This window comes from Strix aluco, chromosome 4 (genome assembly GCF_031877795.1).
Source record: "Strix aluco isolate bStrAlu1 chromosome 4, bStrAlu1.hap1, whole genome shotgun sequence".
Lineage (NCBI taxonomy): Eukaryota > Metazoa > Chordata > Aves > Strigiformes > Strigidae > Strix > Strix aluco.
Window position 1 is genome coordinate 82,727,590 of NC_133934.1, and position 12,245 is coordinate 82,739,834.

At 37.7% G+C, this 12,245-nt stretch overlaps 1 protein-coding gene across 1 annotated transcript in view; it reads left to right on the plus strand.

The window, feature by feature from the left end:
• LRBA (LPS responsive beige-like anchor protein) overlaps positions 1 to 12,245 on the plus strand; it is a 424,995-nt gene that overhangs the window by 116,476 nt on the left and 296,274 nt on the right. The window contains exon 35 of the mRNA XM_074821286.1: positions 1,116 to 1,177. Coding sequence (XP_074677387.1) covers positions 1,116 to 1,177 — 62 coding nt within the window. The remainder of the gene's footprint in view (positions 1 to 1,115; positions 1,178 to 12,245) is intronic.

Below are 12,245 nucleotides of genomic sequence, written 5' to 3' on the forward strand. Positions count from 1 at the left end.
TACTGAAGACTGCTGACATCAAAATTGAGACTTCAGTGAAATTAAAGTTACTTAGTTTAGGAATTTAGCTTGCCTACCTGTTGGGGTAGGAAGAAGTGTATGAATTGTCCTCTCTAAGACTGAAAAAGATGGGATTCTACTTTTGATTATACATGTGGGCATTGCTTTAGCTGATAAACACTTTAATGGAAGCTGCCTTGTGAACAAATTTATTTCATTCATTTAATAAGAATAACAGGAAAGAGGTTTTTCTCAAAGCTTTATTTGCCAGGGAAGTAAATATCCTATTTAGCTACACTTTTTCTTATCTGAAGATAAAGGAAATTATCTGTAGTATAGATTGACAGTAGTATAGATTATATACACAGAGAGATTAGTATTTCATAGATTGGATGACCAAAAAAAAAAAGCAGGAAAATTACTGGGAGTGTATGAACTGTCTAGACAAAAATAAACACACAAACCCCATTTTCGGGCCTGAAGACCAGTTATAGACAAACCTAAAGCAAAATGCGAATACAAATAATAATAATAGTCAAATTAGTTTATAAACAATTGAGAATATATAATAGGTTACTGCTTGCACTTCTGCTAAGGTTTAGTGTCGGGTTAAGGGTCAAAGTACTAATAAGAGTGTTTGGGATGTCTGCTGCCATGAAACAAAATGGAAACTTGATTGATAGCTGGGGGCTGAAAGGAGAACGTGCAATGGAGAAAGCAGGGGTCATAAAGCCATTTCCCTTCTCTGCATATATAATGACCCAATCCTTCAAGAAATAAGAAAATGTAGATACAGTGGATTAATCTAACATATGTTAACCACACTTCTGATCATTTTGACATACAAACATTTATGAAACTGTGAATAATGGAGGTAATGTATTACTATTAGGTGCATCTTTAGATGCGAGGCATGGAATTTATGATCTCCCTCTCACATACATACTTTTATTTTGTGCTGATAGAGTACAAAATTGAACTGGAAGTGGTATGAGAATTTCAGCTTTCTTTTGATTGTCAAAATGCTTCTGATCTATTGCACTTCAGAATAGTTTGTGTTAACAGCTGGTGCCATATAAGCATGCATTTATGTATACCGTTTTTTCCTTTTGTAGGTCTTGTGTGCATGAAATCTAGCAGTTCAGTTGTGGAGCTGGTGATGCTTCTTTGCTCTCAGGTGAGGTTTAACAATGTTGTCTGAAATTGCTGTCTTTGAGCACAATGGAAATTACAGTTAAAATTTTACTTAAATTTGGCTTTAAGGTTATGTGTAATAGGTAAAAAGATGATGTGCAAGGCCTTTTGATTAAAAAAAATAAATTCGTAGTAGTTGTGTCTATTCAGTTGGAGAGTGAAGATACTAAGGGGTTTGTTACCTTACTATTGAGCATTTACATAACCTTGATAGCGGTGTGTCTGAGTAATTCTATGCTGTCATTTTTGTAAGATAAAATAGGATCAATAAAATATTAAGGTTATAGAAACAGATTGATTTCTGTATCTTGGCATGCTGAATTCTCTGGGATGAATAGAATTTTTCCTTTTGTGTAGAGGTTATGAAATGAGTGATAAATACTTTTGAAACCCTGTCATTCTTAATTGATTTCACAAGTACTAAGAATCTGAGAAAAATTTAAGAAAGTAACCCCGGTTGTCAGCAGTTTGGGGCTTTCTACATTCCTAAAGGCAAAGTGATTTTAGATATTTAAGAACCTAAGAATTGCCTTATTCCTATGGTTAAAAAAGAGCCAGAGCCTAAGGAGCTTTCTTAAAACTGTATATGCTATATTAATTGGATTTTCTTTTTGGGTTTATTGCTTTCTTTTTTTTGTAATTAAATGGAAGACTGTTTTTATTGAGCCTTTCTTTTGGTGCCTTAAAAATGATACCTTTCTGGTAGTAAATTCCCCTACTTAAAACTTTAAAATAGCCCTTTTTAATGGGAACGGTATTGGTCTAGAGGTCAAGGGTTCTGACCCATTTCAAAACCTTTGACCTTCATTTACAACCCTTATGGTTTGCTTGCCTGACGAATAAGGATAATGCAAAATTAATGTTTTTTCACATCGATTTATTCGTTTTAGTGCCTATATTGCCAAATTTATTTAGAGTGTGCTGATAGACATTTCATGAATACAAATGAAAGAATCATAGAAGGTGTGAAAAATCGATAGTCTGCATTGTCAATAAAGTGCAATAAGAACAATTACTCCTTGAGATTACACCTAATAGATTTTACAATGAACTAGTGAAGAGTAGTTATGTTTTCTAGTGAGCTTATTATTAATGAATGTATCTAGAACTTTGCTCATCTAGTTTTCCACCTTCCTCAGGAAATACAATGTATTTTTACCCTGAAAGGAATTTAATATTCCTTATGGAACTTCTGGAATTTAGAGGTGGTCATTTTAAATATGACAATACCAGAAGTGGACATTATTCACGACTTCTAGAATATGAATTTGCTGCTGATTTAAATTAGAAAAGAATCCTTGCTACCAAATAATCCATATACAAGTTTTACTGTTCATTCATGAATGTGTTAGAGTAAAACTAATCTGAGAATTAAACGTGCACCTGACAGTTTGTTATTACCATTTTAAAAATTAGTTTTCCGCATCCATGCTGCTTGTATCAATAATTAGTGGTTGACCTTTCCTTCTTTTTTGGTAGGGTAATCTAATCTTTTTTTAAAATCTTGTTGTGCTCTGTACTGTACGTCACTTGTTTCGTTTTGGGAAGTGGAAAGGATAAGGAATAAATGACGTGCTCTAATGCATCTATTTGTCATATGTGTCACAATGCCACTTAATGCTAATCTAATCAAATTGAGGATATCGTGACTGCTTTGCAGTGCTAGTTGCAGAGACTGGGGCTGTTCTTTGTGAAATAGGAGAAATAAGCCCATAAAGTCACAAAGGCCTCAAAGTCTTTTTAAAGTTACATAGCAGCTGTAATTTTTGGCAGAATATGAAAAATGATGTGAGAAATGAATCTAAAATTAGCTCCAGATGTATACAGATTGTTCTGGGGTGATAATTACATTTTTCACTTTGAATTTTCCTAATTCAAAGAGGTCAGCATGGCAATCACAGAAGTGATTTATTTTGTTAAGAAGTGAACTGTCTTTTGCTACATGAAAGCTTGAGAGATATGAAATTGAATTTCAAGCCGACATTTTGCAGATACTGGGAGGAGATGAGGTTGAGCTTGATTGATTTTTTTTTTTCTTTTTTTTTTCTATTTTCTTTTTTTTTTCTTTTGGCCCAAGATAGGGTGGGAAGTGATATCCTTTTGCTAAAATTTTAATTAATTTTTAAGAGGAGATGGAGAGGATGAAGTGCCAAAGATCAAAAGATCAGGTCAAAAACTAGTTTTTAATCACATAAATAATGTGGCATAGCTACAAAGTAAGTATCTGCAAATTTGATTTAAAACTTCACAAATTTGTCAGCCATCATTTTATGAAATTGAAGAATTGCTCTGATTAATATCTCTGGTGTTTTTAATGCTAACCTCTTTCTGAAAATTTGTTTTAAACATTGTAGATGTGGTATAAGCACTTGGATTGTTTTTCTGAAACATTTGAAATTCTTCTGATGTTTAGTTAGATTTGTGGCTGGAATATGTTTTTTCTTTCTCAGAAGTGCAAAATGGAATAATAGTATCTCAAGTATTTTTTTTCATAAAATTGTGAAAATAAAGCTCTTTCCCAGGTGTAGTGATTTTAAAACAATTCAAAAGATACTATTCCATGAAACTATTTGTGACACCTGGTTAATTTCTTCTCTTGTTTAAAGTTCATATATTTAGGCATGTGATAAAAGACCATTGCTTTTGTGTTTATTTGTTGAGATATTGTTTTATGTTTAACACAAGGTAAAAAGAGAAACAGGTGGTTTGAGATACAGACAAAAAGATTTTTCTAGGACAAAAACAGTTGTGTTTTTTGATAGACATGCTACATTTTGAGACGTGTCTCTGTGTGTATACTTACATTTATATAAATCTATCAAAACATAAAGAAATCCTTCATTTAATATTACTGCAAAGTGTTCCTGCTTATTTGACATTAATATCATTTTTGAAAGAATCGACGTTGCATTCAAGGCCACTTTATAAAAGCGTTGTGTTGCTCATCCTAATTCAGTCTGACACACATTCCAATAACACTACCTCCCTTCTAGGGTTTAAAACTGAATTTATGGCTGAGCATTGTGAAGTGCATCATTTAAAAATGGTTTCAACCCAAAACATCTAATAAATAAATAATGTGTATGGCTACTCAGTAGCAGACTTTCCAGACTAGAAATCATTCCATCGGATACTCAACAGTCCACTATCGGAGAGGGCTGTCAGATAAATCTTATAGTAGCTGCATTCATGTCCTGTAAATCACATGTTATTGTCTGAGCCTTCTGCCAGGTCATCTATTCTTTTCCCATTTATCAGAAATGCATACAGTACAGTGAACCTAGAAGCACCATCTAGTCTGGCCTGGCATCCTGTCGGGGTAATTAAACCAGCCAAAAGAGAGAAGTCCGGTGTCTATTATCCCTTTTAAATGAGTGACGTCAGGATGTTAGAGGTGCTATTGTGAGACAAGGCTTCTGCGTGGGGAAACTGTGATATCACCCCTGAATAAAGTGTTTTCATCTGAAAGGACTCTCACTCTGTGCCTGAAACGCAGAGGAACGCGTATGAATTGAGTGCACGTTTATCCACAAAGCAGATACGCAACTGTGATTCCTTTCATTTGTCACATGTTTGCTTGAAATACATGACTAAGTAGGAAGAACTGTGATCTTCCCTACTCTCTCATGAAGGTATTAAAAACGTTTATCTGTTGCTCACCTACACGAAGCATTTGTCCTATTATTGTAGCCCCAAGGTGAAAAGGTACAAAAATAGGTGAAATAAGTTCCATAATTTTCCTTGATGCCTTTGAATTTACAGAATTTGCAGCACTTGAAAAATGCGTCTTTCTGTAGTAAATCAACTGAATTGTCAGTGGAATATGTGTAAGAGAACTAATTAGGTGGTTCTTGTCAGATCCGTCTTTGACTTAAGAGCTTTTTTCTACTGAATCTAAATTTTCTAGACCATACAATAAACTTATGCTGACTGACTCAAACACTGTTCAGCTCTTGTATAATTTTCAAAAATTGGTGGAATGCCACCCCACCTTTTTAAAAGTTTGCAGTTAAAAATTAATGAATACTGCAGCAACTTCTATGACCCCTCCGCCACCGCTACCCTCACATACACCCTGCTTGATGGTTCAGGGTATAAGAAACATCTTGGTTCCTCCTCCCTCTGCCCCCCTGTTGTTGCAAAGGGATTAAATGCACATTCTTGATAGCTGGTGGCCTATATAAAACCAAGACCAATGTTTTAATACATTTAATCTCTAGGTATTTTATCTTCTAGAAATATTAATATGATATATTGCAATGTAACTCCATAGCTGTAGCTATTAGATTTGTATTGGACCTTGATAAAGTATATCTTTCAGGGGGAGATGGAAGAGGGAAGCATAGACTCTGATAGTCCAGATTTTTTTTGTGTGCAGTGATAGCAGCTGCTCTTATGGCCCAATGAAATATGGTTATGGTTGAATATGTCATGCACTGTGCTGATAGTTTTGGGAGTTACTTTTTGGACAGAAAAGCGTAATCCAAGGCAGTGTATGTACATCTTAAAAATACAACAGAGGTTGATTAGTAGTATTAAAGGAGAAAAAATTACACTGTGGAAGTTGGTTTTACTGCCTGTGTAGGCAAACTTATAGGTCTTCAGCTTTCTTTTCTTCTTGTCTAACTCAACTCACCAAACCAATTACTGGTTAAATGATGAAATGTTTGCAAAAGGTTTTTCTTTAGCATGATCTTTCTTTCATATGCTATTAAATCACTTTGCCAACGGATTCTGTTGCTCATAAAGAAGTCAGTATTCGTCTTTTGCATGGGCAGTGTCTTAGTTGCATCACATCTCTTACTCTGATAAGGAATCTTAATTATTTAAACAATATCAACATGTGCCATGCAGTCATGCACCTGTACAAACAATATGACAGTGTATTTCTCCTGAGGAAGAGCAATAGGATGGTAGCTAAGATTTTGGTTTTTTCAGCAGATTTTTTGCATACACCGCTTCCCCCGCCCTCCACCCCAGTACTTAAATATTTGTAAAGTGCAATAAGATCTTTAGGCTTTTCCGGGTATCCTGTGCTCAGAAAAAAGCTTTGTATCAATGATCCAAATTCATTACCTCAGGAATGGATTTCTGTGGTGTGTTCTAAAATGTGGTAAGCCTTCCAATTACTTGGTGATTTTAGTTGATGTAGAAGATAGCTGGTTTTCAGTGTTTGTTACTTGCAGAGAGAACACATTATACTGATGCTCTGTGATCTGCACTGGTTCCTAATTTAAGTGCAGTTTGATGTGATGGATAACTCTAGTGATTGCTATGAAGGTTTAATTGAATCGAGTATAGGCTATCTAAAGAGCGACATCCCTATGATACCTTGGCAGCTGAACTCAACAGAAGCACCGAAACTCTAACAACATCCTGGTTTAGATATGAAGAGAATAAATGCTGTCTGAATACTTTTTATGTGCCCCAAGTGTTTGATGATGACATTTTAAGCAAGATAATATTTTTCCATCTAATCACTTTTGAATTCTAACAGCTGAAAATAAGTTTAAAAAGGATCTAATGATCTTCTAGATCCATCATCTAAAAAATGTGTATGTTTTGGGACAGAGGGTAGATTTTGCTAAAAGACTTTCCATCAATTTTAATGCATGTTCTCATTTCCTTTTAAAAGCCATTTAGAAGATATCAAGAGTTGGAAGTTTTTCTTTTTTCAGTGTGGACTTCGGCCAGTAGGATCTTTGTTTTTACCGAAGATGAATGTAGCTGTATTTGAGTTAAAAAACCCCACTTCAGTCATGCATTGCTTTTGTGATAAACTGGTTAGAAAAGTAACTTTATTAGGTAAATGAATATGATTTCGGTCTTAACAAATAAAAATAGAAAAAAGGGCTTCTTAAAGTGTAAATTGTTAAGTTCAGGGGAAGATGTTGCATGAATCATGCCCACACGTGTTTGCCTTGTATTGCTAACTTTCTTTGCAGTGTTATGAAGTATTCAGTGCTTCTAGTTTAGTATGATGGTACAGAAAAATACTTCACCTGCAGGTGGGTCAGAGGCTTCATGGTGTACTTTTTTGTTTTGCTTGTGCTCTTTGGAAGAATTTGAAGATTGGAAGATTATCTACCAGCCTAGCTTTTTGTAGAGATGAGGTGGCTGTGGAAGGAAATGAGAGCATTCATGATCATTTTACTCTGTTACAGATTATTTAGTTTCTGAAGCTGCCTCAGGTCTGTTTCTTACCAAGTGGACCTAGGCATATTAATAAAACTGTGTAAATCTTAACATTTGAAAACAGGGAATTGCCAAAGCACGTTATTCTGCTATTCTTCTTTAAGATGCTATTTCATGGGAAGTAATTGGGAAGTGTCTGTTGAGCTTTATGTACAGTGCTACTTCAGGATATTTTCAGTGGAGCGATTTTACATTATAAACGATTTCCTTTTCAAAAACTCTTGTTATGTTATGTTTATTTTCATCTACAATGACTTAGATGGAAGCTGTGGTCAAATCTAGAGAGAGGGGAAGGTAGGTCTTACAGTAGCCAAGGGCCATGCTATCAAGAGATTTATGTTTCAATTAATGTTTCAGGTAATAGTTGTTATTATCACTAAGTAGAATAGTCTGTCAGAGGAAAAATTTCAGTGTATCCACCCAAAGTAGCTAGTAGTCCAGAAGCTTAAAGTCTTCTACCAGGCATGTGGAAGAGTCCAGTTTTCACAGAAACACAGAATCGTCTAGGTTGGAAAAGACCTTGAAGATCATCCAGTCCAACCATTAACCTAACATGGACAGTTCCCAACTACACCATGTCCCTAAGCGTTATCTCAACCCCACTCTTAAACACCTCCAGGGATGGGGACTCCACCACCTCCCTGGGCAGCCCATTCCAATGCCTAACTACCCATTCTGTAAAGAAATGCTTCCTAATATCCAGTCTAAACCTTCCCTGGTGCAATTTGAGGCCATTACGTCTTGTCCTGTTGCTTACTACTTGGTTAAAGAGACTCGTCCCCAGTTCTCTGCAACCTCCTTTCAGGTAGGTGTAGAGGGTGATGAGGTCTCCCCTCAGCCTCCTCTTCTCCAGACTAAACCCCCCCAGTTCCCTCAGCCGCTCCCCATCAGACCTGTGCTCCAGACCCTGCACCAGCTTTGTTGCCCTTCTCTGGACACGCTCGAATCATTCAATGTCCTTTTTGTAGTGAGGGGCCCAAAACTGAACACAGTCATCGAGGGGTGGCCTCACCAGTGCCGAGTACAGGGGCAAGATCACTTCCCTCTCCCTGCTGGCCTCACTATTGCTGATACAAGCCAGGATGCCATTGGCCTTCTTGGCCACCTGGGCACACTGCTGGCTCATGTTCATCCGGCTGTCAATCAACACCCCCAGGTCCCTCTCTGATTGGCAGCTCTCCAGCCACTCCTCCCCAAGCCTGTAGCGCTGCTGGGGGTTGTTGTGGCCCAAGTGCAGCACCCGGCATTTGGCCTTATTGAAACTCCTCCAGTTGGCCTCAGCCCATTGCTCCAGCCTGTCCAGGTCTCTCTGCAGAGCCTCCCTACCCTCGAGCCGATCAACACTCCCACCCAACTGGGTGTCATCTGCAAACTTACTGAGGGTGCACTCGATCCCCTCGTCTAGATCATCAATAAAGATGTTAAACAGGAGTGGCCCCACAACCGAGCCCTGGGGGGCACCACTTGTGACCGGCCGCCAACTGGATTTAACTCCACTCACCACAACTCTCTGGGCCCGGCCATCCAGCCAGTTTTTTACCCAGCAAAGCGTGTGCCCATCCAAGCCTCGAGCAGCCAGTTTTGCCAGGAGAATGCTGTGGGAAACGGTGTCAAAGGCCTTACTGAAGTCAAGGTAAACAACATCCACAGCCTTTCCCTCATCCAATAAGCGGGTTGCCCTGTTGTAGAAGGAAATCAGGTTTGTCAAGCAGGACCTGCCTTTCATAAACCCATGCTGACTGGGCCTGATCCCCTGGTTGTCTATTATATGACTTTTAATGGCACCCGAGATGACCTGCTCCATGACCTTCCCTGGCACCGAGGTCAGACTGACAGGTCTAGTTTCTTGGATCCTCCTTCCTGCCTTCCTCGTAGATGGGTGTCACATTTGCCACTTTCCAGTCCAATGGGACCTCCCCAGTTAGCCATGACTTCAGGTAGATCATGGAAAGCGGCTTGACGAGCACATCTGCCAGCTCTTTCAGCACCCTTGGGTGTAACCCATCCGGTCCCACAGACTTGTGTGCATCCAAGTGGTGTAGCAGGTCTCTGACCACTTCCTCTTTAATTGTGCTGACCTCATTCTGCTTCCCCTCCCCATCTCCCAGCTCATGAGGCTGGGTGTCCAGGGAACAGCCAGTTCCACTGCTGAAGATTGAGGCAAAGTAGGCGTTGAGCACCTCAGACTTTTCCTCATCCTTAATTACCATGTTTCCCTCTGCATCCAGTAAAGGAGGGAGATTTTTCCCTTTCTTTATTTGGAAGAAATAGAGTCAGCTTAATCTGTAAAAGCAACATTGTGATTCATCTTTGTTGTCCTCAATTGCAGTTCCTTTTTCTGTTGTGGTGTATGAAGACATCAGTTCTTTTCTGTAAGGTCTTGGGGGTAAAATTTAGGGCTTATGCATTCTCCTGCATTGCAAGTCACTTGATATCAACACAAGGAGCTGTTTGGCTAGGGGTTGGTCACTAGGATTAACTCTGGAGAAGTTGAGTGAAAGGCCTGGAAGATGTGGGAGGGCACTGGCTGTGGATTCCAGACTCGCTCAATGCAGTCCTACAGTGCTTGGATTTTAGATACCATCTTGTCAGTAAATTTCCTTCTAACAAACCAGAAGGTTAAATTATCGAATCTGTTGTCTAGATCACTTGGATTCTCCATTACACTTGATAGATCTGGGGTTTTTTTACATATAGTGTAGCTTCTTTCCTTCCTGAGTGGGTGTTTTTCCTCCAGCTCTGAGGATCTCACTTTGGGTGCCAAAAACATATATTGACAACTTTCATGCTTGGTATATGTCACTGAGCAGAGTACTTAGAATAATTACAAATGGATTACTTGTGCTACGGGTATTTTGTTGCTTGCTTCACTGAACTATGTTATACATTCTAAGTGTTTGAAACTGGAGATCAGTTTGGTAGATAACTGAAGTGCAATTCTGATAAGATTGGAATAAATGGGAACAGCTGGGAAAACCTTTCCTTTGAACTGCAGTATGTTGAAATTAGATTTTAAATTAGCTGTGTATATTTTTTTTGTTTGACTTAGCAGTATGTAGATTTTGTCTCTTCAGAACTAGATTACTGTAATATATTCTGTGTGAAAATCAAGGTTAACATAAAATTTGTCTGTTAGAACTTCTCTCCCACTTTGATTTCCTGTTGCTTTCTGAATTGTTTGAAAGTTTAATTGCCTATAATTGCCTGCGATATTTAACCTGTTGAATTCCATGGAATTGCTTGGAGAGCACTCTAACACGTTTAAGTCGGAGTTTGAAAGAAACTCCTATTATTGTTCGTAATAATCACTAGAGGTTCACACTTCTCAGGTCCCTCTTTACTTTGTTGCGCTTAGCATATGTTTGAACTCTGTCTTTCCTCTTACGTGTAGTTATTGGCTTCAGGAATAATGTGCTTTGTTTACTATTAGTATGGCCTACAGATAGAGAGTTTAAAACATCTGTGTCCATCACTGGCTAAATTTTTAAAAAATAAACTCTGATAGACTCATTCAAGAAACAGTATTCTATGAAGTGAATGTATATTGAAAATTTGCTTAGTAGTAAAAACCAAAGAAGTTTATAACTTAAACTTTGCTTTCGTCTTAAGTGTGAAAATAAGTTGGAACGTTTTGGGAATGATTTGCCAATACTGCATGATTACTAAGTGACCTTTTCTTGACTTAATGATGCAATAAGCGCTTTATAGTTATATCCTGACAGGTAGTGGTCACAGTAGTTAAAATGTGTGAGCTAGTACTTTGGCTTTATCTTCTTATATCTTTCCATAATTCTTAGTCTAGGAGGATATTTTAAAGGTTTGTTCACTCCCCAGTTTCAAGATGAAATGTATGATTTTGAGACGAGTGAAAACTATGATGTGTTACATTTAGTATGAGAAAACAGAATAATATCTGATATGTTATACTCTTGTTAAATGGGATTGATGTTGCTGCATATTAGATATATGTAATCATCAAAGTGATAGAAATTTCTTTGTAACTAAAGCTTGTTTTATCTAGGCCTACTTTTGGCCCACTGGAAGATGCCCTCTATAATTAGCAGCCGTCACTGTGTTTTTGAAGTGTTCAACAAAAGCAGGCTATACCAGCTGCAGCTGCAAACTGAGAAAAGTAGTGTGAAAGAACCAGTGTTTTTTGGTTTATACTACACAGCTGTTCTCTGGAAAGTAATTGTGAACTCTGTGGTTTTGAACAAAAATTTAAAAATTCATCTATACATAAAGAAATTGGGATGGGTGCTATATGTTAGACTAAGTGTGTAGAGAGGTACAAGTGGATAGGTGTAGTAAAGTCATGATGTTCTGCTGTGGACTGATGTGAAGCATTGTTTCTTGGAACAGTACACTTGAAGAAGTCAGCATGACTTGCGGACTTCAGAGAGAAGAACGTATAAAAGATAAGATTAAAACCCACAAAATTTCTTAGAAATAGTTTACCACACTGGAGTGGAGAGACGAACTTTCCTAAGGCCACCTTACTAAAACATGTTTCTTGCCTATAGTAAAGTTCTGGGAGGAAAATGAGGATTTTTCCTCCCTGATTTTCTTTTTTTAACACAATCTTTAGTGGTTGTTCTATAGGCTTTTTGGATATTATAGGCTCTTAGGAAGAAAAATTCTCTTATGCAATGAAAATGACTTGAATTTGGTCAGGAATCCGGGACATGGTGTTGGGGTGAGTTTAATGGAAAACACGTCTGCTACAGCTAAAAATATTACCCTTTAAAACTGTGTTGCTCAGAGTTTGAATGATTAATGTATTTTTATGTTTAGAGGGGAGAGTGGATTGTCTAATGTAAATGTGAATCTTGGGGGTGTGATAGGGGAACAGGACA